Source organism: Pleurodeles waltl, chromosome 11 (assembly GCF_031143425.1).
Source record: "Pleurodeles waltl isolate 20211129_DDA chromosome 11, aPleWal1.hap1.20221129, whole genome shotgun sequence".
In the NCBI taxonomy this organism is placed as follows: Eukaryota; Metazoa; Chordata; class Amphibia; order Caudata; family Salamandridae; genus Pleurodeles; species Pleurodeles waltl.
The window spans coordinates 3,893,955-3,919,959 of NC_090450.1; the positions used below are offsets into that span (position 1 = coordinate 3,893,955).

General features: G+C 41.9%; 1 protein-coding gene across 2 annotated transcripts in view; it reads right to left on the reverse strand.

The window, feature by feature from the left end:
• Window positions 1-26,005, reverse strand: part of LOC138265206 (probable cation-transporting ATPase 13A4) — a 329,838-nt gene that overhangs the window by 211,615 nt on the left and 92,218 nt on the right. For both annotated transcript variants that reach the window (XM_069212758.1, XM_069212759.1), the window contains exons 4-9: window positions 25,295-25,365; window positions 25,122-25,202; window positions 22,875-22,944; window positions 22,180-22,314; window positions 12,973-13,045; window positions 7,235-7,366 (exon numbers count right to left, since the gene is read on the reverse strand). In XM_069212758.1, the coding sequence (XP_069068859.1) occupies window positions 7,235-7,366; window positions 12,973-13,045; window positions 22,180-22,314; window positions 22,875-22,944; window positions 25,122-25,202; window positions 25,295-25,365 (562 nt within the window). The remainder of the gene's footprint in view (window positions 1-7,234; window positions 7,367-12,972; window positions 13,046-22,179; window positions 22,315-22,874; window positions 22,945-25,121; window positions 25,203-25,294; window positions 25,366-26,005) is intronic.

A 26,005-nucleotide genomic window follows, 5' to 3' on the forward strand; every position in this document is an offset into this window, starting at 1 on the left:
GCTGCCATATGACTGCAGGGTGCCCTTGCCCCCATTGCCTGCTATTGTCACTGCCAATCACCAAGCACTTCAGTCCAGTGCACACCTTGCTTGGGTCATTTAACTGCCTTGGAGGTCTTAAACATTTCCTTATTGAGACAGCCATACCTAGAATCCATTTTGCACTATGCAGCACTCTATCCAGCTTCATCTGAGCTGCCACCTCATTGCCATAGCCGTGTGTTTCCATGGTCTACAGGTTCTGAAGTCTCCTGGACCACTACACAAAAGCGGCTTGGCGGGAGTGGGTCCTAAGGTGTCATCACATTGGCAGTGCAATTTTGCGCCTTTTTTCAGTGTTCACCATTGCCAACACGGGGACTGGCCAATAGCCTCTGCCCCTGAGCCTGCTTGTTCCCCCTGGCATATGGACCTTTCCAGGGTGTGGCATGGTTCCATCAGCTCTCTGTTCTGAAACCAACGGCATGCTCATGGACACCTGCTACCTGTAGTCATGTAGCAGCCACTCTTAACTCCTTGGCCGGTGACTTGGTACCTGACAAGTCCCTCCCCTGCCAAAGAATTGCCTGTCTGTCACTGACACCTGCTATACCATATGCTGTCATCATGGACAAGCATGAAGTTAAACAATCAAAGCTCTCCTTTGAGAGCAGGCGCCACACTCTTCAGGCAGAGGAGGGCCAAAGCTCAGAGCACACTGCAGATCGCTTGGAGGATGACAGCCTCCAGGAGATTGACCTCAGAGGGCTACTTCTTGATGTGATAACAAGCCTAAAAACTATGGGGCATATTTACAAGGAACTGGTGCATCAGCTCCGATGCACCAGTTTTCTTGCGCCATTGCACCACAGAGCTGGTTAGCACAACATTTTTGGCACAGTTGTGGTGCTTTGCTGATACTAGCACCCAAAATTGTGGCGCTAATCCAACAAAGCTCAGATAGGCTCATAAGATATAGCACTTTAACTTTAACTACAGCAGTTTAACACCTGCCCTGGGCTGGTATTGAAAAATTATGCTAGAATGGTGCAGGGAAATATTGTAGGTTTCACTGCGTGATTTTTTGGGGCCTCCTTGTGAGGGAACACCTCCTTTGCATACTTTATACCTGTCACAGGCATAATGTGGTGCTAGGGTTTACAAAGTGGTGCAATAGTACCATTGCACCACTTTGTAAATACAGCACAGGGTGAGGGCCTGTTTACCGCCGTCATAGCATCAAAAAAATCATGCTACGTTTGCACTAAGGGGTGCAAGAGGCTTGTAAATATGCCTCTATAGATGCCAAACAGGACCTGCTCACCTATCAATTAGATAATGTCAATCAATGCATGGATAATCACAAATCTAGGCTGGATCACTTGCAGAACCGTGTTTCTGGCACAGGGACCTCCAGGCACACTCCAAGGAGCATCTACTACATATGGACAAAGTATTAGAACTAATAAAAGACAACAATTGAAGATTTGAAGGTGATGTCATGATTTAACAACCTCTGAATCACCAGAATTCCAGAAATAGCTGCAATCTTTAAAATGGAAGACTTTGTCAAAACCATACCATGAGACCTCCTTGGTCAAAGCCTATATGCAGTGCTCATTGTGGAGCACACTCACCACTCGCTTGGCCTTCACCTATCCCTGGTTGTGCCGTCTCGCCCCATAGTTGCCCACCTACTGAAATACTGAGACCGTGACGTGGTCCTGCAGCTGGTGCATGAGCGTGCCTCAAAATAATACCAGGGTAACAACATCTAATTTTATCCTAACTTCACGCTTATGGTGCAGGCTGTCTGCCACAAATTCTTGCCTATCAAGAAGTTTCTTCAAAAAGTGGAAACACATTGTGCTTTATTATACCTGGCCAAGCTGAGGATCTTCCTGCAGGGCATGTTTCATTTCTTCACAGATGCAAAATCAGCACTAAAATTTATCAAGCATACTATTAAGGGACACCGCTTCCCCAGAGGTTTGCCCAGCACTGCAGAGCTGACCTCACTAAGTGACAATGGCTGAACTGATGCAGCGATGGGTTGCCCTCGCTCTCTAACTACACTCATGAGTTCTGGGGGTTTCTACAATGCCTTCCTCTGTCCTTATCATGTGGGATGTTCTAGGCCTGCTCCACACGTTACTTGTTGTTTTTCATTGCCCTGTGTTATTGTGTATGATAATTCATCTATATGGGTTGACCGAGATGCTCCTTGTTTAGTCTCCCGGGTGTTCCTGGCAGGGTCGTTGCATGGTGTCACCCCATACATGGGATGATTCCTGTTGTTGCCATACTGTGCATTGAGGATTATCAGGAAGGGTGTGGAACTGTCTATCTCAACCTAGTTGGGGAATGGAGTGGGAGGGTGTGTTGTGGGCTATTTCTTTCTGGGTCATGTTTTCTTGTTTGGTCTGTTTTACTCACCTCTGTTCTTGCCACGGTATTTCCTTCCCTTGACCACACCTACACATTCCAGTTCATCAAGCATGTACCCTTTGTATACACTGCCCTCATCCTAGTGATAACATAACAACTCTAAATTGCATCACCTGGAACATCTGCAGCCTAAATGACCTCAGAAAAGCATGCTCAATTGACTCCTACCTAAATAGACACAATAAGTATATATGCTTTGTACAGGAGACTCACATGCATAACTCATCGGCCCCAGGGCTGCATGCCTAGTGGTGTGGCAAAACCTACTGCTCCAGTTATGCCAAGTATGACAGGGGCATGTTTATTCTGTTATACAGGGGGATCCCATGGCAGATGCCCCAGTATATCCTTGATACAGATGGTCGGTATGTCATCCTTGCGGGTTCCCTACATAGGCAGCCAGTGACGTTGGCTGCCAGACATGGTCCCAATATTGATAGCCCTGAGTTCTTTTCTGAGACCAGGATTAAAATAACAGGTCCAAACCTTTGCACTGTCCTATGGGACGGTAACTTCAATGCTGTAATGGATGACTGATTAGACCAGTCTGACATTTGTTGAAGCTTGCAACAATGAGCTATGCTGAGGCTCAACAGGATGGCACACCACAACTATTTAAAAGGTGCCTGGTGACTCATCCACCCTCACACATGCAAAGGCACCTGCCTTTCAGCTTTTCACAGTGCATAGTCAGGGATAGATTTTTGGCTAGTTTACAAGGGTGTCTGGGCCTGGACATTTAAGGTGGCTGAACTGACGCACATCCTGTCGGACCACGCTCTGGTCTTACTGGCACTTCAAATCCACTGGGGACTCCGTCTGCCTTCACTTGATGTCTACCAATTGGAATGTTGCGAGATGCAGTATTAAGAGAGCAAATTTGCGAAGAAACATGGGCTTGGTAAAATCACCCACTGTACTCTGGCAGTCTTTTAAGGTTGTAATTCAGGAAGCCTGTATCGCAAAGCTATCCGGGGTCCGGAAGGCCATCTGAAGGACTCCAGGCTGACTTGAACAGGACATCTGAACTCTGGAGGTACAGTACTTCCACTCCAAAGCCACAGCATTCCTGTCCTGTATACGAGCCAAATAGATGGGATTCCAGGAGGAAGACCTCCATGAGACTTACTATCTCCATGGTGATGTTCAGTCCCAATGCTATGGGGAGGGGGACCGCCTGGGCAAAAAACTAGTGGGATTACTTTGTAATCTGTGGGCATCTACTTACATCACTGAACTTCTTGATTCCAAGCCAAACGATGTGTCCTCCACACCAGAGCTATTGTGTGTAACATCCTCCTTCTGTGCCCAGCTTTATACAGCAACTCAACACCATACAACTGCTTTGGCTTGTTCGTGTCAACTGCGCCTACTTAGATTTACCCATCACCACAGAAAAATTGTACAGGTCATCATGACCCTCCCGGGGGACAAGGCACTGGGACTCGATGTGCTCACCCCTGATATTTACAAGGAGTATGCTTCCTTACTAGACCCCACACATTCAGACAATGTACCAGAAATCCCTAGATCTAGGCTTGTTACCTCCCTTACTGTGGAAAGCGGTCATTAGTTCCCTCCTCAAACCAGACAAACCCAACAATCATTGCAACTCATAGAGCCCTCTCTCCCTCATAAACGTTGACAACAAAATTTACCCTAAGGTACTAGCTAATCATCTGCTACTCCTCTTGCCCAAGATAGTGCAACCTGACCAATCGGGCTTTCTCCCTGGTCACTCCACATCGCACAACCTCTGTGCTTTTCTTACGGTTATGAACCAGCTTGACCCTCAGGTTTCAGCTATAACTGCCTGGCTATACGCAACCAAAGCATTTGATTCCCTGGAATAGGCATATCTCTTTCCATTCTTAGCGGGGCTTGGTCTTAGTTCATAATTCATCAAACAAATCTAACTCCTCTGCACACTTCCCACAGCCTGAGTGCACCTAAATGGACACATCTCCAACTCCTTCCTGTTCAACCGGTGCAAGCAATAGGGGTGCCTTCTATCACAGCTACTCATCGTCATTGCCCTGGAGCCCTTGGTGGCGATACTACCGCAATGTCTTGTGAACGAGGGCATAGGCTTTACTACCAGAGGTTTGGTTGTCTCGATGTACAGAGATGACATTACCCTGTATGCTTGCCACCCGCAGGAGAACCTGGCCCCTCTGACCCGCGAGGTGGTGAGGTTCAGAGGCTATTTGAGGTGAATTGGGTCAAATCCATTATATTTATTCTCACAGATAATACGCATCCTTTTCCCACAGAGTACCCTTTAAAATGACCAGAGGAGTCACCTCAGTATCTTGGTATATGGCTAAGCAGTGATCTAGAGCATTTATGGGGTCCAAATTACATTCGCGACCATGACTTGATTGGAGGACAGAGTACCAACGTGGTCCAAACGGCCCCTTTCTCTCTCCGGCTGTATTACAATTGCAAAAATGGTTGTTGTCCATTAATTCCTTAATCTCTTGCTTAATATTCCGCTGCCACTTATGGCTGAATTCTCCAAGAGATTAAAATCCAACATGTTGGCTTTGGTGTGGGTGGGTAAACAACTAGGAGGCTCATGGGAATTCCTCACCCTATCACTCAAGCAGGGCAGTCTAGGTGGGCTGGACATGACTTTGATTGCTCTGTGCTCAAGCCCGATTTTTACATTATTGGCTCTACCCGACCTTATACCATATTGGCAGTTCAGATGGACCGCGCTGCTCCAGGTCCTCTGTCAACAGCCCTATACCAACCCTACAAACGCTCCTAGGTTGGAAATTAACACAGTGAAGTGTGTGCACAGGGTATATGGGGGCATGAGGAAGAGAGCAGGGTTACCACTGTTGTACACTCCATCCATCCCTTTGGCCAGCAACCCATTGATACCACTGATGAGGGTGAAATTGCACGTGCACACAAGTACAACATCAAACTGTTCTCTGACCTTTACCCTGATGACCGGTTCCTCCCATCACTGGTAGATGAGGCATCTTAACCCCCTACTCTTTTGGATACACTTCTATATTACCAACTGCAAGCCACATGCCGTGCTTTGTATGATACTTTTCCATACCAACCGCCTACCCTCCTGGCACTGAAGCATCTTCTTACTTCCCCATCCCCATGCAAACTGATCACTCGCCTTTACAACACCACACAGACTTCCTCGCCAGCTCTATCCTGGACGGTGTGGGTGCATTAAGCAGAGGACATTGCCCCTGCCCTTACAGACGCACAGTGATCCTTCTGCTGTGGCCAATTGGAGTTACTCTCCCCCAACGGCAGACTTTGTCACATTCATTTCAAATTCTTACGCCATCTCTATCGCACCCTAATGCAGCTTTTCAAAAGAGGGCTGGTCCCGGACCTCAGCTGCGTATGCTGTAGAAACACGCCAGCTTCCTTTTCCCACCTCGCATGGCACTGCCCAAGTGTGGAATCCTTTTGGATAGAAGTCTTCACAACCATCCACTTGATCACTGTATGCTCCCCACCTCATTCCTTTGGTGGGCTCCTGGGATATGATAAGGATATACCAGATGATTGGTATTGTCTTGTGGCCATGGTTCTCCTACTGGCAAAATGCAGGGTGCCATGCACTGGGGAAGGAAACCTGCCCCTTCCATTAAGGCATGGTTTTGCGATGTGGCATGCTGTCAAGAACAACTAGCTAACTTTTGGGAACTGATGCCTTCACGCTTCCGCCCCAAAGACATATGGGAACTGTTCACCTCCTTCCTCCGCAACAGGGACTCTGACTCGCATTTGGAAGATACTGCTGTAGGTACTGAATACCCTGACCGGGAAGATTAACAGTCACCCGCCTCAAGGTGCTGCATGTCATGCCACGTTTAACCCATGCATCCCTGTGGTGCTCATCGCACCCCCCTGTGTTGCTTTAATTGTGGCTTATCACCCATGCAATCACATTGTGCATATGCTTCTTCCAGTTTATTTGCCAGATATCTGGAGCAATGTAAAGTATTTGACGTCATCATTAGGATCATTTATACTGTGCTTTGTTCCTGTTTGCTCTTTGCCTGACTCCTCCCCTCCTCCCACATCTCCTTCTCCCATCCCCTTTTGTTGCTGTTGTTGCACTGTTTGCTTTGACAAGTACCAATAAAGATTTATTTTTTTTAAACTAGAACTATTTCAAACCTGTAGTATGTTTATTTTTTATTTGCATTGTTGATTTTGTGAAACTCAATCATATGAAGCACGATTTTAAAAGGTCTGCCTTGTTGCTCAAGCTACACTTGCAGAGATGAGCTAAGGACTGTATTAGTGAAAAACTGAGTTTCTGTTTATGAGGTCTTATGTTGCAGCAATGTGGGTTTGAAAGCTAATACCATATCAATAATGTGTCCTCTCTCCCCTAAGTCTGCCAGTCCAGTTCCATCAAATTTCAATACCTCCTATCTAAACTGAAACAGCTTTTCCTTTGCAGGGACAGCTGCTCCCATACATAGAAGGCTGTAAAAGGTAGCAAAGAAAATCATTATGCTGGGGCTCATAGGTGCATTTATGGCATGTGATAGGTCTCATACTATTTATCAGTGGTGATGTAAAGGTGGAGAGTGTTTTTACCAATTAAACAGAAGCTTAAATACAGACGTTTGCCACCAACAGATGTGTTCAAAGATGTGCAGAAATGTAGAATAAGTGGGGATTTATACATGTGAATGGGATTCTTAATGATGCGGTAATCACTGATGATGCAGCTACTGTTTATTGGCTACCTGTAACCATGCTCTCATGATTACAATACCTGTAATGATGTACTAATCAGAAGGTATAATACCTGTAAGCATCCCCTCGTCGACAATGCAGCTCCCATTAATAAGTATGGCATCACATGGAATGTAAAGTTTCTTTCTTGGTAATAGGAGGACATCTCCTGGCACCAAATGGCGTGATTCAATCTCTTTACAATCTAAGAAAATAAATATTAATGAAAAGAGAGATAATTCAACAATTTTTGTATTTTTTTTTTTTTCACTTTTTTCACTTATAAGGAAGGAAGTCCTTAATATTAAAAATGATTAGATCTTTTAGGAGAAATTCATAGGATATTTTAAGAAAGGTTGAGCATGGTAATTTTGCCCTGGAAGACAACTAGGCCACAACTGTAACAATGGATATGAAATGTTGCCTTTCTTTTCCAACTGAGTAAGATATGTTTTTACCTTCATCAATGCTTTCTTCATAAGTATTTCTTTGTTTGGGAATAAAATGTTCATTTTATATATGTTACAAAAAAGAATCTGAAAGTTCTTCTGAAGCTCACAGTTACACACCAAGCTAATTCTTATAAAGATGTCTTGTTAGAAACATTTAACAACATTTGTACTTAACACATGTAAAAAGGTTAAGTAAATCACCATGGTCTCCTCTATTCCTAGTCACTAACTATTAACAGATTCTTGATAAATATAAGTAGTACTTCTCCAGCAGAGTTTGCAGAATTTCACCCGAAGTCCTCCAACCAGCGTGTGACAGAGTTTCTTCTCTCATGCAACTCCCCAATGGTAAGTTTCAGAGCAATATTTTGTGTCCACTAGTGGGATTATTGACTGCTAGGAGGGATCCTGGTGAGATTTTGTGGATGACTGAGGGCAGTCGTGGTGAGAAAGCTGCCTCTCCATTACAAAATCTAATAGAGCAGCAGAAAAATTGTCTCTAGAAGCAGCACTGTCTGCCACTCTGTGTGGTGCCGTTCATGTTGATTTCACAACATGAAATAGGCTTTCAGTGCTAAAAATCAGCGCACAGCAACGCAACATGCCTATTCCACCCATTTGCAGAACTCCGTGGAATCTCGCAAAGTTTTTATGTAACTCTGCAAGATATGCCCGCCACTATTCAGAACCAATATACTCTTCAAAGGCTGTATTATCTTTAACTTAGAGTCAGGTCTAATTTTCTGTACTTCTTAACCACAACTGTCCCAAGACATTCTTGAAATTAACTTGACAACTGCAGGCAGAGTGAAAATCTGGTTGTATTGACCCTAAGATGAAAAGAGAATGCCACATGCATGATATTGTTTACATTTTGCTTTAGAAAATGCAATTTACCAATTAAAAACTACATACTTATGGCAGCCTCTTTGAAGGCTATATTGGCTTAGCTTTATTTATTAAAATAAGACCACTTTAAAGTAAGTAAACAGTAAACATAAATGGAAGGGCACATTTTCTACATCTGTAGAAGGAGGAATGGGAAAAAACTGGACAATGTGCCAGATAGGATACAGCCATGTAAACCATGTAAGCCTGAAACACTGTCACGGCAACAGAAGGAATCTCGTTATCCCAGTATCCCATCATATGCTATCAGTGGCCATTCCTAAAAATCTTTTTAAAAGATGTGAAGGCTACTACTTCAGGAGCAGTTGAATCACTTGTTCCCCCCCCCCCAGAAGACAGATGTTATCTTATGAGTTAAATGCAGATTCCCCTGAAGAATAAATAGGATTACAAGTAACAAACTATACATTTAACTACAGGTTATCTCCCTTGATAATAACAAGCACTAAAGAAGAGTGAATCATACTTAAGAATTGTGATGCAAAAATAAATCATGCATGTGTTTTATCTAAAGAAATCTCTCAGAAAGTCTTGATCCACTTGTACTACTGGCTTTGATTCTGAATCAAGACGGTAATGACTTGTGAACATATGAAAAGACCACCTGGTAGGCCTGGGTGAAATATAAATTCTGCAGATGTAATTCACACACGTGAGAAGTTGACTTGTTAGTTGCCTGGGATAAGAGACCTGGTCAAGTAATCGCCACAATCCCTTGCAGAGTGAACCACAAAAAGTCAGTAAATTAACCTCTGCTTACCCCTGGGTAGCTTAGCAGTCAGGCTTAATTTAGAGGCAATGTGTAAAGCATTTATGCAGCACACACACAGTATTAAAGTGAAAAAATCTGACTCCAATTTCTAAAAGTAGAGTATATTTTAATAAGTTATTTGACACCAAAATAAAAAAAGTAAATCAGTACAATCAGAGTCATGAATTTTTAATGTTTTTAGGTAAAACTAGCACCTAAAAGATCAAAGCACCAATGGCAGACATCTAGTCATGCGAGACAAGGTCAAAGTAAAACAATATGGCCAAGAGTGATGGAGCACAGTTCGGGTACAAATGTTGGATTAGTTCCAGGTCAGCATTTATCTTTGGACTTAGAAAAACATTTCAAAAAAAATTCTTAGAAGGTAAAGTTCAGTGAGACAAGGCTGCAGGGGATGTGTGAGGAGGAAGTGTCTAAGGAAGGAACATTGGGGATCCTGGAGTCAAATCCACAGTGAATATTTCTACAGTCGTTTTTGTGGAAGTTTAAAATCTACACCAGGGCAAAGCAGAAAGCTGTAGCTGAAGACAGTTACATGAGGTTGGATACCCCTTTGGTGAAGGACAGAAAACAGGATTAGATTCTGTGGTGAAGAAGGTCACAAGAGAAGCCTCAAAGTCAATTCGACCAGCAATGCATCTCAGACTGATAGGCAAGCAGTTTGACCCAGCTTTCCTCCTGGTCCTGAGAGCAGAGTAAGGCCACACATTTTCTATGTCCTTAGTTTTGGGATGTGGTCATCTGGGCGCCTTTACCATAATAACCAAGGGATAAAAACTGATGTGACATTACTTGGGGGTGCAGAACTCATTCAGCATGGGTCCAGGTGCTGGCTCAAGTTGGTGGGAGCCTTTTGTGTCCTTGTGGCTCCGAACAGAAGGCCAGAAAACTAGCCCTTAGAGTCACTCTGATATTCCTAGGTTCAGGTGAAGATGCAGGGCTCAAAAGCTTAGCTGGTCTCTGATGTGTGCTGAAGTGACAATGTGGAGGCAATATGTCCTTTGTTTGAAGCCAGAGCACACTCTATTCAGTTGCAAGTGGGGCTGTGCTCAGCTTCATCACCCACCCAGCCAGCAAATGCCCCAATCAGGCAGTCTTATTCCCTCTCTTATGCAACTGTCTGGGAGGAATTCACAATGTCTGTCAGTTACACCCAGCCATGTGATCTAACAATGGCAGCAGGCACAAAGGGCTAAAGGTAGGAAAATACAAAGGGACCGATTAGAACTTTGGGGGAGGGGGTTAATCCGTCCCAAATGTGATGTATGTCCCTCCCACCGTATTACGAGTTCCATAGGATATAATGGACTCGTAATACGGCGGGCGGGATATCCGTCATATTTGGGACGGATTAACCCCCTCCGCCAAAGTTGTAATCAGGCCCAAAATGTCTAAAAGTAGCATTTTCAAATGTTTTATTAAACATTGACTTTACCATTAAAGAGACTTTTATTATCCTATAGTGCAGGTAGGCCTCACAGTAGTGAAAAACAAATTTAGAAGTTTTTCACTACCAGGATATGTAAAACTGAGAGGTACATGACCAACCTTCTGATTACAATGCACCCTACTCTGTGAGCTGCCTAGGCCATACCTAAGGAGTGACGTTTATGCAAGAAAAGAGGAGTTTAAGGATTGGCAAAGATGCTATATGGCCGTGTCGAACTAGCAGTTTAAAACTGCATTTAGGCTGCAATGGTAGACCTGGAAAATGTATTAAGGGGCTACACAGGTGGGTGGCACAATAAGTGCTGCAGGCCCACTAGTAGTAGTAGTTCGATTACAGGACTTGGGTATATGGCATAGCACTCTACAAGGGACTATTAAGTTAATTAATCATGCCAATTAGGTGTAAGCCAATCAAACCATATTTAGGAGAGAGAGTGCAAGGATTTTCGGTCTGGTTAGCAGTGGTAAAGTGCACAGAGCACTAAGGCCAATCCAAATAAATTCAGCAAAACACTGGATGGGAAAAGCAAAAGGTTTGGGGGTGACCCTGCAAAGAGGGCAAGGTCCAACAACCTGATTTCAGGAAATCTGCCTTATGATTGTTAAGCAAAATTCCAAGAAATGATGCCATTAAACCACTTCCCATAATTACGTGGCATTCGCAGAATGTCACAGATTGCGGAAAGAACCTGAGAACTTATTGTTCATGGTCCTCTTGCTGAATTGCATCTGTGTGTCAAAAAGTGATACATGGATGTATTAACATTTAGAGAGAAAAAATGGATTTACATTTTGCATAATTACACATACTTTTGCACAATTTTGCCATAATTTCACTTAACTACACAAAAGCACATTTATCAATTCCTGCACAACCCTGCCTCCTGAGAGTCACTTCACAGAATTCCTCAAAAAGCGGTTGTTGTAATGTTATCATGAAAATAGTAAACGTTTTCAAATTTTACTTCACAATATACCACTGCAAATATGCTAATGGTCCCCGTTGTGCAGTTAGAGATGTGAGTTGGTGGGGCGATAATGCAATGTAGCAGAAATTACCCAAAAATATATTTGAAGGTATTATATGGAGTTTTGAAGGGTGCAGCAGTGGGAGATATTGAGTCAGAAAAGGTGTTTGGAAAAGTGTTAGCCCAAGTGCTACTCTAGAAGTGTTAGAAGTTGCAACTGCAGGAACATTTGGGTGATGGAGAGTAAGAAAATCTAGGCAGGATAGCACACTTTTAAAGAGCCAATATTCTACATCCCTTCTCCATGTGCCTTTCTCATGTCCCTAACTTAGGTAATAGCATTAAACATACCTTAAACCTAACCCTACCATAATATCTTTCCCTAATAGTAACATGTCATTTTGTAAATGTACCATTATACTTAGAAGTAGTAATGCACTGTAAGGGCTCTCTGGCCCCCAATTGTCCCACAATTTGCAACAATGCTGCCTCCCTTATTAATGCATTACCATCTGATACCTTCATTCTTCGAAAACAAAAATGCAATGTTTGTTTCTTCTAAATAACTGACTATCTCTAGCGGTATAGATATCTACATGTATCCGCTGGCCACGTCAATGAGATCCTTCAGATTGGATTTGGACAAAGTCAAATGTCAAAGCTTCAGGTTTCCCAAGTATGCATTTTAGCCACTGAGGTCCACTGTTCATGCTGTTGCCCTTTGAATCACTTTAATTTCTAACAAGGATCAATTTTAACTCTTTCTCAAAAGCTGCAATCGCTACACCTTGAGACTGGGGAGCAGTTTCAGATGGAGGGGATGGATGAGGAAACTGCTCATAGCTTCTACATTTAAATTTTATGCTATTTGGTCCTGTATTTGGATGTGTAAGGCTTTGAAAGTATTCTGGTAAGACATGAATTTCATGTAGCCTAGGAACTGGTTCTAGTGTGGGTTTCTAAGAATGAAGGTGATGTGATTTTAAGGTCTGGCAGAGTGAATAGCTGCTGAAGGTACACGATGAGTACAAACAATCTAGAAAGGCAGAATCTAAAATATTCAGAAATTAGGCCATATGACCCTTCCTCAATAAGACAGAGAAAGCAAAAAATGCACTGGTTGCTGTCACGTGTTGCCACAGATAACTTGCCTTCATGTTTTACGAGTCTCAATGTTTATTCTGTTGCAGCTGCAAATGCTTACAAATTGGGACACCCACATGCAAGATGCAATAATAACTGTAACTTAGTTGTAACTCACCTCCATCTTTTTGACACACCGTAACAATGACACTGTTGTGGACCTCAACAAGGTTATGAAGGTTGATGGATTGCTGTGGAGTGAAGGGTTAGATGGAGCAGATTACAAATCTTAAAAATGCACAGCACAGGGACATGCACACCAGTATCCCAACTCACTGAAGATATTAAACTTTTTATACTTGATCATCCTATCACAAGCACAACCAGCACATATTACCAAAAACCTTACCAGTGTGACAGATCAGCATTGCTATCAGAGAGTAACACATTAACTTGCATGTGGTCTTCCTATAATATCATATTTTAATAGTAAATGTTTATTAAACATGGCTGGAAGATCTCTAAAATCTAAACATGCAGCAATTAATGAGACAAAGTCATCTTTGTATTTAAAACACAGACTTTCACTGTTTTATCACATATCTATCAAATGTCTTGTTATCAGTACACTTTACCTTGACCTACTCACATTGGTAAAGTTTTAAGTAATCCTTAAGGCCTTAAGTCTTTCTGCATGTTCCATACGATATAATCTGCATCGATTACACAATCTATCATCCATTATTGCATGAAATATTGCAGTGCTGTTTAGTTCAGGACGTCTTCTAAAAATGTGGTCATAGATCAGAGTATACAGTATCAGCTTAAGCACATTTGATCATATCTCTGATAAGATTAGAACACTGTATTGGGCTTTCTTAAAAAAAAAAACTAAAAACTAAATTGAAACCTCTTTTGGTCAGATGTATACTTTGGGGGGCAACCAATCATCTGCTAGGGTGTTGGAGGTCTTTGCTATGCTACCCTGGATAGACTACCATTGACAATACTGAGTGATCTCTGCTGGCCCTCTATAGATCTCAGTGCCTTCAAAGTAGCTACAGTCTTGGAGTATTCCCCTGAAGGCACTGAAGGTTTGATGAGAGAATGCAGTGTTTCAAGAGGCTGCTTACCGAGCGTATGTGTTTTCAATAAACAAGCTTGAAAATTGGGAAACCACACGACAAATTACCCTGACACCCAGGGAATTTTCTCATAAGATGTGGGGGTAATTTTCTATGTTTTCTGTTCAGGACCACCATGCTTTTCCTAGTGCTCCCTAACAGAAGCGTTTATTGAAAATGGGGACACAATCTTAATATTGTGTAAAGCAAATATTGTCAGTTGTTATTATTATTGCACTAATATTGTCATTTCCTTTTTATATGATGACATATCACAGATAAAATCTTTTTTATTGTATTTTTTCAATATTGTTATATTTTTAATAGAGGTGTAAAACTATTGTAATTGTTTGTGTTATTATGATACCATGTTTCATTGTTTTTTATTTTTATTCAGAATGATAAAATGTGTTAATAATTTATTATTCATATAAGTGTGTATGTTTTTATTGTTTAAATCATTTAGGTAAGGTTTCAGTTTCTTTTATTTAAAGGTGTTTTTCTTTCTTAGCGTTCTGGCCTATGTTTCCAGGTAGAGTAGGCCTTGGTTGCCACTAAATCATGGCACTGTGATTGTAGGTATTTAGAACATTTTTTTTTAGTTTGAATATTTTTGTCTTCAGCTCTGTTATGGACGGTTCTAGTCTTAGGACCTGATTTAAAGTTTGTCAGACAGTGTACTCAATTGCAAATGCCTACCTGCCAAACCCTTGGTCCTTTGATGGAATACCTCCTCCTACACCGGAGGGGCCCTTGCAGGAAGGATAATATACCCTGTTTAGGGTAGGTGGTACAATGCATTTATTTCTATTTTATAACCGCCAGGACAAATCTGGCAGTGAGGTATCAAAAAAATCTATAATGACCACACAGCCTGGAACAAAACTCCAGGGAGCAGGTTTCATTAATTCTTTGTTTTTCAGAAACAAACTCCTACTTTTGGAAAAAAATTCAAAAGTTTGAATGACAGCCATCAAAACCAATTACGGCTGTCCACTAAACTTTTAGTACTTTTAAAGGAATGCCCCATAATTCACTTCCGGCATTCATTTCTATATTTGGGGGGCAGAATACTATTGAGATGATGGTTCTAGAAATTGGTAGAATGTTGGGTAGCTTCTTCTAAGTGTTCATGGTAATTTTGCCAACCCTCCACTGAATTGTTAGATTTTGCTTCTTGAGAGATGGATCTTGTCTTAGACATTTCATCATGGGATGTGAAATATGCCTTTTACCTGATCATTCCAGTAGCTCAATCCAAGGCCCAGATTTCTAAAACCCTGCATTGCCATTGCATCACGCAATGGCTTATGTGATAATTACTAAGGCACACAAAGCAACCTGTATGTGTATATTGTGTCATAGAAGCATACCTATACCAAGAGCCCCAAATTCATTGGACGGTCGGTGTTGAATTTCCAACCGCAGGGTGAGATGAAATCAGGCTGACAGCATCACTCAAGCAGTTCAGGAAGGACTTCAAGACCTGGCTCTTCGACCGAGCAGCCCGGACATGGAACGCGCTACCTCTCAAGCTCAGGCAGACGCATCACTCAAGCAGTTCAGGAAGGACCTCAAGACCTGGCTCTTCGACCGAGCAGCACACCTGCAAACAGCGCCTTGAGACCCTTCTTGTGATTAGCCACACTTTAGAAACCACTGATTGATTGATTGATTGAGAGGGACACTGTCACAATTGCCAAACACTATATAAGGGCATTTGACTATCATACAAAAGTTTTAATAGTGGTCAACCTAGACTACTATCTCTGAATTTGTGCCCTGTAATCATGACACAAAGTTATATCCTGATCCCCGCAGACTGCACTTTTCCTTAAGTATAATCATGAGGTGTCTCAGGAGCTAATCAGTGAAATAAACTACCTCAATTTCACAGAGATTAAACAAAAAATAGAAATTTCAAGAAAATCCAGGTATGACAGTGCCAGGAGACTTAATTGGGTGTATATAATCTATGCTTCACAAATTACTGTGTAGATATACAGATAGATAGTGTAGGTTAACTGTCTCTAGATGAAGATTTAATGTACACACCCTGAAGATCCTTTTTTTTTACACTGGAGTCTAGGCAAGGCTGGGCAGCAAGCATATTAGGCTGGCACAATGTAGAGGGTATATATAACAATTTAACATATATTTGCACTCTGCAGAATTCCAGGACTCAAGTTCATTTTAAACATAACAGCCACATTTCATATCTGAATTCAGTTTAGTGACCTTATTATGCTTCTACTCTCATTTTAAACAGATATGAAGGGCCTTAATCACAAAGGTAACTTACACTTTTGAGTAAGTTTACTACTTTTTGCTTAGTCACAACTCAAAACATAAGTTACAATTAAAAAAAGAAAAAAAAACGGTAGTAAGTACAGCACAACACTTTGCCAACCACTAGTATTGTAACACCCTCCTTTAGAAAATAATGGAGGTAGGGAAATAAAATAAAATCCCATAGGAATTATTGTTAAATTAAATTAAATTATTCACAATAGTTAAAATACAAATAAATATGTGCTTTAGCGTTTTTGGGTGACAAGAACTCCATTTCCCAGCGTCCTGATCAGGAGGCCAGGGACCCTAAAGGCAAGCGGGTGCACCGCCACATGGGATGCGCTTTAGCAGTTTTAGGTGCCATGGACTCCATTTCCCAGTGTCCTGGTCAGGAGGCAGAGGACGCTAAAGGTAAGCGGGTGGACCGTGGCATGGGACATGCTTGGGCTGTGCCTGGGTGGGCCTGGGTGAAGACTGAGCCAAGAGTGGGCCCTTCTGTGCCTGTCTGAAGCTGCCCGAGGCAGGGCTCAGCCTCTGAAGCCTTGTTTTGTCAGCAGAGCTCTGCATTGGTTTGGCCAAGTGGAGTGAGTGGTGGCTACATCTATTATTTTCTTGTGACAAGGTGTAGGTGGGCTGTTCAGAGGGCCACTCAGAGTGTAAGTCTTTTCCTGGCATGTTGTAAGAAGGTTTTGGGTGAATCAGAAATATGGGCAGGCAGAGGACACTTCATAGTGGAGACCAAGCAGCAGGGGGAAGGGAGTCGTTTAATTAAATGCTGGACTCTTTATGGCCCATGCAGCAGGATTGAAGGAAAAAGTCCTGGCGGAGAGATGTTTCTCAATGGAAATGAGTGACTGGCAACAAGCATCCGGTCATGCAGAAGCTTTTGTGATCACAGACATTGAAGATAGTATGCTAGCAGCGCCACAGGCTGATTTGACAAGGTCCCCCTGGCAGATGGAGTCAACAGTGGGAGTGGGGGTTCCATGGTCAATGGTAATGGGATTCTTCTGATTCTCCCCCTGCTGTAGCAGCCCACCAAATAAAAATAAAAAGCCATTGAAAAAAACTGGGGAAAAAACTAAAGTGGCTCTTTCTGATGCAATGATCAGCTCTGGTACCCAGGAAGGTTTTTGTAATGGGCAGTACCAAGTTTTTGGGGTTGACAACTTACTGGAGAAATCCAAGGAACTGATTGAAGCCTGTTTGATGCCCTTAAAGGACAAATTACAGGCATTGGAATCCTCAGTTTCCATGTTGTACTCCATGGTGGGGGCTTGTTCAGCCCAAGTGCATGAGACTTTGGAGCATGAGTGTCATGGCCCCATCCAGGTGAAGAAAATTCTGCAGGGGTCACCTCTGCTTCTCAGGAGGATGTGTACAGGCAGCCTTCTCTGTGACCTCATATTAACACAAGAAATCTTTCTCACCGCTATGTGGTGGTGGCCCGTAAAAATCTTATAAGTTTGGAGGGGGATAGGAAGCGATGGATTGGTGCGGAGAGTTTCAAGCAGGAATGGCCGGGTGGCGGTGCCTATACTGGAGAAGATGGGGGAAACATTTGCATTTAGCCTTTGGTGCCTCATACTCCTGGTTGGAGCTCCCACTGGACTGTGCCCCCTACGTGGTAATCCTCACAAATGTACCAATGTCATCTCCGGACTCATGTGAATCTACAGAGCAGCTGAAAAATAAGGTTGGACATTGGTTGGGCAAAAACTGTGATTTTACTTGCAGTGACTTAGCGGACATCTTGTTTGTCAGACAGATTGGGTGAGTGGCCACACTGGAGAAAGCTGGTGAGGGGGGTTGTGTTATAATAAATTGTAGATACCCAGGGTTGGTCCGTCATTTTCTTCTTTCCTGTTATGTTGATCCCCAGGCTTGTGAGGCAATTGGGTTGGTTCCCCTGGGTTTCTTCTATTGGCACATCCGCTATTTAGATGGTCCGTGTGCAAGGGGTGTTCCCAGTTTGTGGGAGGGCTTGCCGCCGCTTATATTGAGCAATAGATTCTCGGCCCTCTCAGATTTAGAGGGTAGTGACTGACTGGTAAGATGGATGAGCTTTTCTGGTCAGGAGGGGAAGCACCAGGTGGATACCACAGGGTCCACATCTTTAATTTCAAGGGTGGCGGGGGTAAGAGAGGTGTCGTCTCTGTCTTCTTTAGTTTCTTGGAATATGGCTGGGTATGATGCCAAGCTACAAGGCATGCAATGGGTAGGGTTTATTTCTTGTTTTGATTTTATCCTACTCCAAGAGACATGGTCAGAGGGTGCAGCAGAATCGGATGGATTTCAAAGGTTTGCTGTGTCTACTGCACAGGTGCCCAGCCCCCACTCTGGGGGGGGCATAGTTACCTTGGTCCATATCCCCAAGATTTATAGAGAGTATCACAATAAATGTAGCCATTGAGGAATCCTCAACATTTGGGTTGTGTTTCCCAATAAGTATAATATTCTCCTTGTAAATTTGTACAATGCAGTGTGGGAATCTCATTGCCAAATTATGGCCCTGTGTTCTGTCTTGCAGATATTAAAGGGGAGGTTGGAGGCTTGTTTAATTGAATTTCATGTGATCGTAGCCAGAGATTTTAATGTGAAGGTTTGTGGCTATATCACCGCTGATAATCCTTTTGAGTGAGATTACAGATTTTCTGTCTGTGAGGGCCTCCAGGATGTGAGGGGAGGGACCCTTATTAAGGGGCTGCAAAAGCTGGGGCTGCTTAACATTCTTGATTTGGATATTGTCTCTGATCAACAGGCTCTAACCTTTGTGGGTAGGGGGGTGGGGTCTACATTGATTATGTTTTTGTGTCTGCCCCAGTGAGAAATTTGGTCCAGCCAGGGGGGTCCTAAAGCAGAATATTAGTGATCATAATCCCCTTATGGTATTTCAGAATTTCCCTTGCAATAGGTGTTTACCTGCAGTTGTAGGGCCGGTTGGCATGAGATCAAAAGATCAGGGATGCAGGGTCTGTTGGCAGCAGGTTAACATCCCGCAGGTATTTGAGAGCGTGGTGAGCAACAACTATAATCTGATAGTAGGGACTCTCCTGGCAGAAACTCCCTTAGCGGCGGAGATAATTGCTGCTTCTGATAGAATAAATAGTTCCATTAGAGCTATTCTGAATAATAACATAGGGGGCTTTCTTAAGTATCCGGGCGGTTGGTTTGACAAAACTTGTTGTGTGGCGAGATAATGTCTATGTGAGTAGTATGAGGGCACAGTATAAGCTTGCGTTGAAGGTGAGGATGCAGCAGTTTAAAGATCAGGCATGGGAGGAGTTGGTGTTTGCATGTCAAACTAAGAATTCAAACTTATTCTGGAAGATTGTGAACAGGGGTACCCTTGAGAAAGGTACATCTGAGGGGTTGGGCTGTAAAATTCCACCTGACAGGTGGATGAGTCACTTTCATAGTGTTTTTTCAGTAGAGACCCTTGGCGAGGAAATGGCTTAACTTGTTGATACTTGTCTGAGCCTGTCCATTAGATTCACGTTGGAGGAGGTGATAGCTGCCCTGCAGGAAAGTCTGAGGCACAAATCGCCCCAGCCTGATGCGATCCCTACGGATCTGTATAAGTCCAACTTGCAGTTGTGACACCTATTATTGTGAACATCTTAAATGTAGCAATGAGTGTAGGAATCACCCCCTCCTGGAAATCCGCCTGCATTGTTCCTTTTTTCAAAAATAGAAATCATAGTGACCCCAAGTCCTATTGCCCTATTTCACTCCTAGACTTTTGTGAGAATCTTGGGGCGTGTTGTTTTACGGCACATTGAGGAGTGAGTGAGAAAGCATTGATGAGCAGGGTGCAGTATGGGTTTAGGGAAGGGATGGGGACTCAGAAGCAGTGTTTGAATTTATTCTTGTTGATTGGTAGATACACATGTGCGAAGGGGGTACCATTTACCTTGCTTTAATGGATCTTAAAAGGGCAATTGCTAAGGTAAATTGTGGTAAGTTATTGGGGTTGCCATCCATGATGGGTGTGGAGAGCCCAATCATGGAGTTTCTGCGATACCTTCATTCTGGAACAAATGCTCTGTGAGATTTGGGATTCATAGGGAAAGCACGGAGCCTTTTAATCTAAATATGGGAGTGAGACAGTGTTGCATTCTTGCTACAATCCTGTTTCTTTTGTATCCGAATGGCTTGAAAAATTGTTTGGTAGATAGATGCAAGGAGATCGCCAAAATTAATAGATTGAGCATGCCGTCCTTGATCAATGCGGATTTTGCGGTGCAATTGTGGAGGTCAATGCTTAAGTTGGCTTTATGTCTGACCTAGACTTGGAGGTCAATATCAGTAAACCTATATTATGGTGCGTGGCAAACTGCTGAGCAAAGTAGGAGTAGTGCTGATTAACAGCCAACAAATTAGTTTTGTGCATGAGTTTCCATTCCTTGAGGTGTCTTTTGATGACAAAGGGTTGTGGTTGCCCTGTATTGCAAGGTGGTGTGCACGGTTTGATGCTGTTGTAGGTGCTACATTTGATTTTGCAGCCAGGGTGGGAAATAAGCCTATATTACCACTGCTTGAGGTGCACAGGTGCAAATGCCATCCGGTCCTTTCGTATGGAGCCTCAGTTTGGAGCTACTCGGGTAGCAGGGCTTCCAAATAGAGGAAAGTCGTTTCTGTAGAAGGCTACTTGGAGTTGGGCCAAATACATCTGGGTATTGTCTACATGAGGAACTGGACTTGGAGTTTGTGGGTGACAGTACCAAGATTGCGACCCTCCTTTTGTGGATCTCTGTGTGGACCAATGATTGTACCTCCCTGAATAGGGAGGTGATCTGTGATTGCCTGGCTTGCGACCGTGGCCTGGCTATTCCTTGGTTAGCTTACGTCAAACAGGCTGCCGTTCTTCTTGGTTGCCCGGAGATCTTTAATTCCCCACAATGTCTAAAACGCACTGATAAGCGTTGGGTGAAGGAGAACTTTTTTTAAGATATGAAAAGAAATAGGGAGGTGGAGGAATTAAAAAACCCATCTGTGAGGGATTTTTTACTGCTGATGTTGCAGGTGGGTGCTGAGACGTACCTTTTGGAGGTTCACAATGGCAGAGAAAAGGCGCTTATTACTCGTTTTCATCAAGGCTCAATTAGAAGTCATTTGTGTTTTCCTCTTGGTCAGTATGATCCAAAATCTATACAAATCTGCCCGTGTAATGGGGCTTCTCCACAGATACTGCTTCATTTTAATCTTTTTTTTGTGAGTTTTATGCTTCTTTTAGGCAGAGATTTGTATTCCGTTTCTGGAGAGTAAGGTGTTTGTGCAATGTCGCCCAGCTTATCTTTGGCTACGTATGGTTCCTGATGCTGTGGTGTGTGAGGGCATAGGTTCTTTTTTAAAAGGGGCTAAATGGTGGAGGAATAGTGCCAATTTTTTATCTGCTTAATATTTATCCTATGCTAAGAGTTTAGAATATTTTGAATTTTCAAATTTTAACAAAATGTTTTAATTATGTTTTTAATTGATGTATTTACGTGTGTTATGGCTGTCTTTGATATAACCAAATAAAGAAAGGAATGTCAAATAAATACAATTTGATGCTAAGAAATATTGGTAACAAATAGTGCATATTTAATTATAAAATAATGTAATACCTTAATGTGAGTTACAAACTGCAATGTCATTTTTCATTGAGATATAACTATATTAATTTTAATTAATTTCTTTAATCACATTCATTAATCATTAAATCATAATATTTTGTTTAGTTGGGAAATGCATTTTTTATTATAAAATTCAGAAACATTTTTTTAATTAAATTATTATATTTTTATTAATTTAAGATGCATATCAAAATTATGTTAGTAATGTTAGTTTTTTCTATATTTAGAACCAATATATAAAATAAGATTATATTAATAGTTAATAGAAAATATTTTAATATTTATTTCAGAGTTAAATTATTTTTAGAAACATTTTCATGTGAATGTAATACACTTGGCAGAGACACTCACCTGTCTGAGATCGTGGACTGTGACAGCAATGGATATGATTGTGACTGTCAATATTGCAAATGAATATTCATAGTAAGCATAGGCCACCCAGAGGCTGACACTGAAAACTTGAAACCAATAAAATGGATTTAAAACCTGCAAGAAATGCATTAGTGTGGGTTATGTTTCTATGATCAATGCCTACTTCTCTCTGAATAACTCTCTAACTTTAATTGTTACCTGCTTAAGTTTGTTTCAGAGTTATGATAGAAAATGTAACAGAACAAGTTAAATAACCCTTAAGAGGCAGATGGGCAAAATGTAATTGTCTTTATCAGAAAACCTAAGAATATTAAACTTTTTATTGGTGTGATAGTATCTAGAAAAGCAGTTAGGGAAAGCTATTTTAATATGTGTGGGTTTGCTCAGAAACAATAGACGTGAACAATTACAATACTTGAGTAAAATGTACTTTCCACAACCATCTAAGGCTCGACAGGTGTGGCCCAATGTAGCGTTGAACATCTTACTGCATAGTCTTCAGTTTGTAGGAGTATAATTTCCATTATGGTCATTATATCAATAAAGAGACTCCTCTTTGGATGGGTGTCACAAGAGCTTTTATTTTTCCATGCAATGGATATTCATCAGCATTGTAATTGTACAATGTGCTTTAATACCCAAATAGCATGCCTTTCTCTCCACATCAAGCTTACCTCTTTGACAAGCAGTTTCCAAATGGGTATGATGTCCACGTCAATGGTATTTGGCCCACAGATCTTTTTCCTAAAATAGATTTTTTATAAAAAATGTCAGCCTTTACATCCAGTCATCAATCTCAAGCTCATTACGCTAATAAAGGTAGGTCCACTAGCAGTTGGAAACTTTCTTTTCACACACCACTGTGCAGGAAACGTATGGAACAAGTCTGTGAAAGCTCTTGATTTGTTTTGTCTTTTGGACTTAGACCTCCTTTTGGTATTTGTGAAAGTCTATTACTCTAACTAATTTGATACTCAATGAGCCCTCAGAACATCTCCCATAGAGCTTTGGAAAGGGTGAATTCCCTCATTTTTGATGGTGTTGGTATCAATGCAACAAAACCTTAAGTTTCCATGATCATTTTCCAAAGTGGGCACATGTGCAACTTTATAGCGGGCCACAAAAGTCAAACCATGAAGGAGGTCGATTAGATGAGGAATATATGATTTGGTGAGATGGAGGCACTGGTGTGGACTGTACAAAGTTGAGAAACAAACTATTACATTGTCACAACCTATTGTGTAAAAATTTAACAAAATTAAAAGATTCCATCAGAAAGCTCCAAACTAAACTCAATGAAATAAATTCTGGTTAAATAAAAACATTATTCAATGTGTTTTCATAAGTCAATGGATCATACTTAAGTCTGATGAAATCACTACTCATTTTGATGCATATTTTTAAACACTGCCTTCTTTTTCTAAAACTTATTCTGAGTACCATCAATGGAAAGAAGTCCTCCATGTAGTTTGTTTTCAAATCACCACTTCCTTTTTCCAAACTGCTCCCTTGCCTCAGTCAAATTTGCTTCACACCACTGTAATATGGCTGCTGATGTGCATTGTTTTGTGGAACTGGGAACGTTCACTTTGTTGGGGTGGAAAACACTTTGTCTGAACCATGACAGTCTCCATTTGGAGGCTGCAGTTTCTGGTCTTTGAGCATCCCTGTTTCCTACCATCTTGGATGGAGGCTATGGATAGATGCCCTGTACTAGTATTCTAGGAGTGGAGTGAGTTTCTAAGTGGTGCTCCTGCTGGGGCACATCACAAGATCAATCAGCTCAAGTCCCACAGGACGTCACAAGATCAAGCAGCTCAAGCAGCTCAAGTCCCACGGGAGGTAAATGATTGAGCACGGGTGTTGTTAGTGTTCTGTGGTACGTTCAGTGACTTGCACTGATTTGAAAAGAATGTTTAATGTTTTTATGTTTTACATGGCTTTTTTTGGTTTCCATCACTATAGTTTTAAGAATTATTTTTATTGCAAACTAAATTAAACAGATGCAGGTTATGTAGTTGTGCAATTATTGTGGCCTAAACTAGAACTAGTATTAGTAGTGGATTGGATTCAGTAGCCTAAGTGTTAGTGGGTGAATGGGCATTGTGTAGTGACAGCACTTTCATAGTAGTTTCACTGAGTAATGTGTGGAAACATCCAAGAATAACAAAGGTTTCTCTTGTGTTTTGGAGGCAGCCAATGAATTCAGGGGTATGTGTCAGTGATATAACAACTACTACCACAAATATAGATTGTTTTATGAGTGAACAGTTAGGGCTCTTTCATATTAGTCAGTGAATAGGGGCTTTGGTAGATACGTTATAAGTACTAGTTCATTAGACAATTTGGGGCTAGGGGGTGTAATCCGGTTAGTGGTGACTTGTGGATGTGGACGGTTAAAGTTATGATGGCTGTGAATTGAACATGGGGCATGTGGTAGAGTGAGATCTATTCAGAGAAGTACTGAATTTTGTAATTAGTATTCTATCATGATAGTACCACAAAGGAACCGATTACTCATAATTGTATAAGTTTAGGTATCAGTTTGCAGGTGAGATAGTTGAAGGCTCTTTTAACATGCCCAAAACTTTAAATTGAATGTAATGCATCAGAGGTCTTGATCTCAATTATTAACAATATGCCATTGGGGAGCAATTAGGACTGATGAGTATCAGAAAATCAGCACAACCAGGTGAGCGTCAAAGTACAGACCCCCTCCATAATTCTTACACGTTGCATTGAGAAAGCCAGTGTTTTCATTTATCAGTTTTAACTGTTACAGAACAGCTACCACACTTGAAGGTCAGACCAAGGGCAGGACAGACCCACATTGTTTCATATGTTGTTAGTGAAAGGGAAAGGGTAAGCCCAGATGTTCTGTACACCACCACGTTAAAGAAGCGTTGCATGCAGGAGCTCACCGGATGATTTGTTCTTCACTTGTAAATCCGGATCCAAACTTTGAATGTATCTCTGAGCAGGAGTATTTGTCTTCTAGAACCCTGAAAAGTGTAAAGCAAGGCTGGCAGTTAGAAAGCCACTTCCAAGAGGTTGTCAGGCTATGGAGACACCCGTGAACAGTGGTTTCACTCACCCAATTTTCTGGAACAGTTTCTCCGAACTGTCCCAAACATAACGGATTTTCTGTACCTGGATGCACCTCACCTGCAGAATAAAAGAAAATCAAGTATGTGTATAAGATTTCAAATAAGTAGCAACCTCAAACTCATGTTAATCCTCCTGCAGGCCCTTTGGAAATAAGTCTGCAGCTGAGAGCACATGAGCACTAGTTCGCAACATGAAATCAGGCAAAATGTTTTGGCAGAGGTTCCAATTCTGTACATAGTTTGTGCTGTGAGAAGGGGGGTCAATGGGAGGCACAGTGCCGTGCCTGCAAGAAGACTGCTTTAGTTTACGCACCCTCAGTGAAGTACCGCTTTGTTTGTTTAAAGGCTTCAGAAAGTGCAACATGCTGCATGATGGACAATAAAGTTACAATGAAAGACAATGAAAAAGTACATCAGTGCAAGAGCACCAATACAAAAATACACTCACAATCACAACATTAGAAAGTAACCAATTAATGGTAGGAGAGTGGAGTGTGTAAACTCCAAGTAGAAATGGATTAGCAACAGAACTTCTCTTAAATATACCAACAGTATTCAACACCGTCCAGCATTAAAGACTGTGATTGGGACTTGAAAAGTTCAAAATTCATGGACATCCCTAAAAATGGATCGCCTTCTATTTTAGAGATAGGCAGGGAATGGTGAATATGGCACCTTTTGTAGATTCTCCATATTCC